Source organism: Zerene cesonia, chromosome 19 (assembly GCF_012273895.1).
Source record: "Zerene cesonia ecotype Mississippi chromosome 19, Zerene_cesonia_1.1, whole genome shotgun sequence".
Taxonomy (NCBI): domain Eukaryota; kingdom Metazoa; phylum Arthropoda; class Insecta; order Lepidoptera; family Pieridae; genus Zerene; species Zerene cesonia.
The window spans coordinates 4,952,362-4,961,121 of NC_052120.1; the positions used below are offsets into that span (position 1 = coordinate 4,952,362).

The 8,760-nt window shown below is 30.4% G+C and overlaps 1 protein-coding gene across 1 annotated transcript in view; it reads right to left on the bottom strand.

The window, feature by feature from the left end:
- Positions 1-6,551, bottom strand: part of LOC119834408 (putative uncharacterized protein DDB_G0282499) — a 10,044-nt gene extending 3,493 nt beyond the window's left edge. The window contains exons 1-8 of the mRNA XM_038358763.1: positions 6,240-6,551; positions 4,883-5,037; positions 4,121-4,219; positions 3,473-3,559; positions 1,718-1,810; positions 1,487-1,585; positions 1,251-1,361; positions 624-840 (exon numbers count right to left, since the gene is read on the bottom strand). Of these exons, the coding sequence (XP_038214691.1) occupies positions 624-840; positions 1,251-1,361; positions 1,487-1,585; positions 1,718-1,810; positions 3,473-3,559; positions 4,121-4,219; positions 4,883-5,037; positions 6,240-6,276 (898 nt within the window). The 5' untranslated portion in view covers positions 6,277-6,551. The remainder of the gene's footprint in view (positions 1-623; positions 841-1,250; positions 1,362-1,486; positions 1,586-1,717; positions 1,811-3,472; positions 3,560-4,120; positions 4,220-4,882; positions 5,038-6,239) is intronic.
- Between the last annotated feature and the right edge of the window lie 2,209 nt (positions 6,552-8,760).

The following is an 8,760-nucleotide window of genomic DNA, read 5'->3' on the forward strand; positions in this document are numbered from 1 at the left end:
GACAGATTCGAAATTCAAATGTAATATTTTTTTATAATTAAGTGTAACAGTATTTATGGCCAGACTAAGTATACTAGTTAGACCTATATGTTCTATAGAACAAAGATAAATGCCCAAATTGGTTTTAACTTACATTAATTATAGCAACTTTAAATTACAGCCCTTAGTCAAAGTACTACACAACATCCATACAATAACAGGCATTTACAAAGTAATTGTCGAACTTCAAAACCATTTAATTTTAAACGCAAACATGCATAATTATAAATCACTAGCGGTCCGCCCTTGCTTTGCCCGTGGTATGTCTTATCTCTCCATATGACTTAAAGCAGAAGAAAGGTTCTTCTGCCTTAACAAAAAATTTAAAAAAATCAACAGAATCGATCGAGCCGATCTCGAGATTAACGCTATGCGACGCATTTGCCGATTAATTTTAATTTATATCAGATTTATAAACTTACGCAAAAAATGAATAGTACATAATTGTTCGGGAAAACAGTTATTTATATTAAGCGTTGTAAACGTACAGTTATGTCAATTAAATATTCAAGCTAAAAATATAACTTTGAGTCGAGCGATAATTCTAGGCGAAATTATGCAAAATAATATTTGTTGACACTTACCAGTATTGAAAGGACTTTCCTCGGCAGGTCCACGGCTGAAGACAGGAGTTTGTTGACCAAACGCTTGACCTTCATTCGGAAATCCCCCTTCAAATGTGTTACCGGGAACGTTTATTTGGTTTTGATTATTTAGTCCTAGTTCTGTTTCTCCAGGCATTTGCAAATTCTGTATTTGATTATTCAGATTCCAAGTATGGGGTGCAGCAGAATTTTTACCCTAAAACAAGATTTGAAACATATAAATTTCGCATTTTCATTAACTCAATCGCTATTCCATTACCGTTTATTAATTTGTATGTAAAAGTTATTCGTGATATTTCCAACACTAATGACTAGTTTTGAAACAAACAACAGTCACAAAGAGTCACAATGACATATATCTTATTACGATAAAATGTTTAGACTACATATAATAATTTATCTCTTTGATATTGAAGTTCAAGAGGTAAACATGTGTTGAACATATGTAGTTTATGTACATCTCAAATAAAAGCAATTATTATCTTACCTACTTTGTTAAATCAAAAGGGAGTTCACCAAAGCTTCATGCAAAATTGAGCGTGATATGTGCCATTTCTTCGAGAATGAATATCATTAATGAAAAGTTGAGTTAATTACAAAAGTTACCTGAATTCCATTTGCTGGATAAGTCTGCGTGTTCCCAAGATAATTAATACCCGGATTTACAGCCCCATTATTCCAATTATTTCTTGCACCTGGATAATTAGGGTTAAGTTTCTGAAAGTAAAAATTTCTTGATGAAAAAATGTAAAAATTTTTGATTGCAATTTCCAGTTGGTGATGGATAAACTCCTTTACATTATAATAATTTTAAAAGCTCCTTTAAATATTTCATATATTACCTGCAGTTTGACGTTATTATTATTGGGCATTTGATTATTACCCGGGTAGTTTATATTTGGATTTTGTCCGAAGTAACCTTGTCCCGGGTATGGTCTTTCCTAAAATAACACACAAAATATAACCATTTTGCAAACTTGATATCGTAGTCAATGTTAACTTGTGATATTTTATTTTTCCTCACATGTTTGCAACATATATATTGCTCATCATACTAGATATTTATACACTACCTGTGCGCCTCCAGGTAAAGTCTGTTCATTGGGCGGGTAGTTCGAATTAGCACCATTCCAATTACTTCCTGATCCCGGATACTGCGGCCTCCCCTACGAAAGCCAAGAAGCGAAGATAAACACGGGATGCTGACAATATTGTACTTTCAGTATATTGGATGTTTGGGTATAGTAATTACTTCATTATTTAATCTTCTCTGTTATTATAGCGTTAACAATGAACACAAAGATCCCTTCGTGACACTTGCAAAGTCAGAACGAACTTTTTATTAAGTAGATTTTATTTTAAGATATTGATTTCTTATTATCAAACTATGCTTTTGTTTAACTACCCATAACGTTTTCATTGTTATTTTAATATGTAACTACATCCAAACCTGTTAATCTCCTAATAAATAAGTTTAATCAAATACTGGGAAATTTAATATTTCTTAATAATAAAAAATATCTTATTTATTGGAAATTATTAGAATTTGAAGTTATTTCTCACTTATAGTACATATTTAATATCCTATTTTGTTCGTCTACATTTATCATATAAATGAACAATTAAATCATTTTAAAAATTACGATATAATATAAACCATATCCAACCACAATGTATATTGTAATAGTAATGATTACTTCTATAATATAATGTATAACTGTGTACCTCAGCTTTGTTACTCTAGACAGCGCACTATTAGTGCTATTAGTAAAGTTTAATTACTTGGTTAATGTTTTAAAAGCTAGAAGCTACCATTATCATTGTTACAATTAATTCTATCCAATTATCTTAGTTGTTGCTCATTTGCATTCGTCTTAAATTATGCTTAATGTTTAATGTATTTCATTATTGTACCACTCACTCTGAAGTAGGAAATATAAATGAGTTCAGTAAAGGAAATACATTCTTCATGTGTATGTGAAAATTCGACGTTTATTGAATCGTATCTGATTAAAAGATAATTTGATTTATAATTCTCTACTAGTCTTCAGTACTACCAAGCCAAGACTCTTGTGTTTAACGAAGCGTATCCAACGCAACCCACGGCTTTATATAGTATGAGCTGTTATATTTTTTAAATTTCTAATATATGTACTAAGTAACTTACTAATGTAGTAAAACTCTCTAAAGAAATATATTATATACATATTTTTTTGTCGTTTTTCTCGTTAAAATCATTTATGTGTAACTTTAATTTTTACAAGAGGAGGGGTAATCCTCCTCTAGATTTTTCTATCCCGTTCGAAATAAATATATATAAATTTACATATATACGAAAATGCTCTATGTAGTAATTCTGCTTATTTGGGAACTAGATAAATCGAAGATCATTTATATTGTCTAATAAATATCATTTATTTACCATTGGAACGTGTTATATATATATATATATAGTGATGTCCCGTGTCTACTACTGGGGTATGCGACAGATGATCAACATCTGTTTCACTGACCGATTTTTTTAGACCGAGACGTTTTTGTTTTTGTGCGTCCCCACCGGGAATCGAACCCCGGTCCAACGTTCACGCGTTAACCAAGGAGGCGGTATAGATATATATATATAGGTATACCTAAATAATAAAGTGAAGAAAATTAACGAATTATAACCTTACCTATAACATTATAAACATTATAAAAGTTAACTGATTTGTTTCACACTCCAATTGGTCATGAAGGATTTTAGTAGCGGCCCTCAAATTATTCATATATGTAAATTATTGCAAAATTTCTACACAAGCAAATAATAAAATAAAAAGTTAGTTACGTACTTGTATCCCGTTAGAAGGTAACCCTGCGGATGAACCGGGGTTGTTCCAATTGTTTATATTCCCAGGATTGCGTGGTGGCCACCTTGTCTACATAATATATATATAATGTACTCGTAATTTTGTTAATTGAAATTTACTTGATTTCTATTTTATAAAATTTCTGCGCAAAATATAGCCCTAATTTTTGCTACATCAATAATCTATACTAATGTTATAAAGCTGAAGAGTTTGTTCGTTTGTTTGTTTCAACGCAATAATCTCAGGAACTACTGGTCCACTATGAAAAATTCTTTTAGAGTTAGATAGCCACAACGGACGAAGCCGGGGCGGTTCGTAATTCACAATAAAGAAAGAAAATTTTATATCTATTCAAGTATTTATTGTTATTTCATTTATTAAAACTACTTTAATTTAAATTTAATATTACAAGGATGAAATATCTTAAGTAAGTAATTTAATACTTTTGATTTTTTGAGTGGGTATGTAAAATTTATAACAATCTAACAAATAACGACTCCACGTAAAAAACACACTGTATATGTCGTACCTTAATTAAAGTATATAGCATAGAAGCTAGACGATAAGATTATTACAACTAATTATAAGCAACAGAATAAGAAATTGACAAAAGATTGGGATAAAATTCACCTGAATTCCGTTGCCTGGGTAATATTGTGAATTAGTTGGATAATTCACTCCTGGATTGCCGTTTCCATTATTCCAAATATTTCCTTGGGGATTATTCGTCTATAAAATTATTTGAAATGATTAAAGAAATGTACATTTTATATAAAACATATATATTAATATAATAGATTTATTTCCAATCCGTATTTAGTCTTTCCAAAAGAGCCATTTTCATTGCTTAGCCTTCAACCAATTGAATATGTTTAATGGTTACCTTAAAAGCATTCAAGTAAATTTACCTAAGTTAATGTTATAGTTATATAGTTTATATAACTATTTATACATTCAAGATAAAGAAATATTTATGAATTATCGAGCAGTTGAGTTATCAAGCAACAATATCATTAAAATACAGTCGAATTTAAAAACCTCCTTAGTTTTGGGGGAAATCAATTATGAGCAGTTGTCCATTAAATGCAAAGAAATGATTTGTTATGAAAGTTGTAATAAATTGTCCGAACAATGCTTCTCAATATCATATTATTATTTGATGAAACTGTAGATATGTAACTAATAGTTTCTCCAATTAATTAATAATTTAGATTTCTCATGATTACACTTATTATCTTGGAATTTAATTAACATTATTGCTGATACACGTTCGAGTGTGATTAAGCAATAAAATCTAAATTCCTAATTAATTCATGACATAGTAACAATTAGGTAAAACTTTAAAAATGTTTTTGAATTAGTAGAATTAATTAATTATAACTTAAAAATTACCTGACCAATATTAATTGGGTAATTAGTTGGGGCACCTGGGTAATTTGCCAACGGATTTCCCGCCGCACCTGATTGTAAATTAGGAAAAAGATTGCCTATTACGTTGTCCAAATCGAACAAACTCTTCCCGTCAGCATTTTGACTTCTTATTTGCACTGTAAATGTATAAAAGGTGTTATTTTAAAATACATATCAAAATTAAAATAAAGGTCTTAATTTAATTACACCTTTATGTACTGTACACCATGTATACCATTGTGATATAAAGGTCGCCAGCTTTGTGAACAAAACCACTTTTTATTCTACATATAGATATAGCTCCCCCTTTTACTACCTTAGTTTAACGCGTAGATATACGACGAAAACCATGTAAGTAATAGTACCTAATCTCGAAAATTTATTCATAAAAAATACATAGGGAATCCTAGGTGCTAATGTTATAAACGCCAAAGTATGGATGTTTGTTACTATTTCATACGAAATACAGCTAATCGTATTTGTATGATTAGTGGTACAGATATGGTTTATAGTCTGCATAAGCACATAGTCTATTTTTTTACCCGGGTACCACGCGAGTGACGCCGCGGGTGACAGATAGTACTGAATAAGTATACCTATAACACAATTTGCTATTATTTATACTAATTCTATGTATAAGGCACAAGCTTACACAAGCTTTAATTACGCTTCCTATTTCATTGATAAAATTTATTTTTTTTTATTGCACAGAACATACCTACTTATTCGTAACGTTTTATTCTAACAACAAATACGTTTTTGACTAATTGAAATCCTTTTTCTTGATATAGAAATTGCTGAAATTCTATCCCATCCTATCCTACTTGTCATACTAATTCTATGTATTTAATTTATTTAATAATATAAATGCGAAAGTTTGTAAGGATGTGTGTGTGTTTCGTACTCTTTCACGCAACTACTGAACCGATAACAATAAAATTTGGTACGTAGACAGCAGGACAAGTGGAATAACATATAGGCATTTTTTTATCCCGATATTCCTACGGGATACGGACTTACGCGGGGAAACAGCGGAGCGCAGCTAGTTTTTGATAAATTGACAAAAATACCTAGGTTTAGTTGTAATAAAAAGTTTTATGGTAAAAGATTTCATAACAATAAAATATATACGATAATAAGTAGACGGTTATTTCAATATAATGGAAATCTTCACGGTCTCTTTCTAGATGTTTTTAAACTTGTTCTTTTGACAAGGCGTTGGTCTCTCTGCATATAAATACAAATATATAGAACCTGTTTCGGCTCAAAGAATTTATATATATAGTAGGTACATTATATCATAAGAAATTCCGTATTGTAAGTGAATAAGTAATCTTACCTAAAACAGCGCTTATTATGATTAATCTTATAAACATTTCCGGTATACTTTTACAACACAAGAACTAATAAATACGAGCACCAAACTTGATACTGTTAAACCTTGCGACACGACTGGAGGTTATAATGTTTTACAAAAATGTTGACCCCGATCGAATACATCGCTGCGGTAATACTTAATGTCTTTTATAATAACGCAATGATAGCAATTAATCACCAAAATAACCGAGCCGGTCTGTACGTAGTTAGGTAGGTGTCGATATCCATTATGATGATGCTATCACTTTTAAGCTCACGGTAATCGGTATAGTAATTACCGTAAATGAAGATCAGGACGCGATGAACGATGCATATTCAGGACGCTGGTGAATCCTACTGCCTAGTGCGTACATAGCGATATTAATAGTTATTAAAATATTTAAAAAGGAAATTTTAATTATGAATCGAAATTTCATATGGGTGTTATATTTACTTTATATATCATAATTGATTAACAATTTATATTACATTAATAGAACCGGTATTTGTAATCTATGACTTACTTTCAAGTAAACGAAAAACCAGAATTGTTTCGAATAGCTGTATTAATGATCGATAGTTAACAAAACATATAATCATACCTTTACAATAGATAATATTATAAAATTAAAAAAAACGTTAAATCGTTTCTATGAGCAACAAATAGTAGGCTTACCTCGGTTACTCTTAAGTTTAAAAATATCACTGTTTTTATAGTTTGTGAATTTGTAGTATGAAAAGTTCTATGATAATGCTAATTAAACATCTATGTTAATACCACAATTCCCTTTAAAAATATCTATGTTTACTTAAATTGTTTACGCTAAATTTGATATTGTAAAAATCTCAGTATAAACAAAGGACATAATGAATACGAACCGTTTTTTCAAACGAAATTATTATTTAAAAAAACACAGTCTTACCGGTACCACACCTAATAATTTACAGATTACAGCTACAAAAATATTGTACGATAGAAGGAGATGCGTTACCGAATAGAGTAGCAATTAAGCAAAATATAGGAGTTTATAATATGTAAAAATCGGTCATAAATTGATACTGCCTTCACCACATAGAGTACCGAAGGCGAAGGTTATTTTATAATCATGTAGTGAATTTAATGAAAGTTTTGATTTCAACATCAGATTTTCCAAATCTCGAATATTATATGTCGAAATAAAATGCCCATCAGACAGAACAATTTCATCCTATACAAATTATAGCGTAGCTGGGCTCTTCGAGTTCCATATCAAATGTTCTAGATCTTCAAATTTATACTCTCAGCAGAAAATGACCATCATATGACAGTTCATGTTATGCCACAATTTTTATACCTCTAAAAGTTCAGCTGGTCTGTTCCGGTTCTGCAACAGGTGCTTCAGTTTTCAAAATAATCTAAAGCCTACATGTTGCCCAGACTTAATACCTATACAACAAAAACCTTTCATACAAATCCGTCCAGTAGTTATGGATAATATTTGTAAAGCCAAGTCAATCCTCACTCTAAAATGGGAAGCACAGCCATAGCACAAAAGTACAAACAATAATTCTTTTAAAACACATTTTACGATTGTGGTGATGGGTTATAGATGGTATTGGATGAAATGAGAGATGGCATATTATAAGTGCGTGGAAGACATCTTGATTACAAACGATACTTAAGTCCTTATCACACTACAACAAATTTAGTTTCTAAATTTCGAAGGAAATTAAGAAGATGTTTCTGTTCAAACTGTCCTAAATAACGGCACTGTATCAGATAATGGACTTTATGAGTGATTTGGAATTAACGGTTTCAGAAATTATTTAAGAATGTATTTGAGATTGTTTTACATAATATTATTAAAGCGTGTGACGCGATATCATACTAGAATGTAGAAAAAGAAAAAAAAGCCAAGAAAGATTACTTGTAAGCAGTGATAACAGAAAATTGGTATTAAGATTTAAAATTCAATTCTTCATTATTGCAAACCTTTCTGACAAAAAGTATGTCTGAAAAATATTGGGCTATTTATAAAAGTCTAACATAAGTACTTCAATAAATAAAATTTTAAGTTTCTAATTATTCAGTCAGTATATAAAATATATATATAAAACCATACAGACTTCTAAATCTAGGATATCTTAGGATAACTCGTTCATCCTTCTTAAACAAAACACTTTAGTGGGAAAGAGGCAATCTACCCCTTTTTCGTCTATATAAAAGTTGTCTGTAAATCGGGAAATTTGGCAATTCTTCGCTTTTACACAATGCACCGAAAATTAACCTATTATTTATCAACGGAGTGTTCTGCTTGGCCACTAAAGATCTAGTCAACCAATCAAAATGCTCGCACCCGGAATACATAGAAAAATATAATACAGAATACATTATAAAATTATAATTGAACCATAAAAACATACACTTCTTAGCGTTCTAGTGGTATTCACGACTACATTGTCCGTGATTTATTAATTTTTAGCCCTTCCAAGCCCTTTTCAGAGTGCCGAGCTACCCTTTTAGA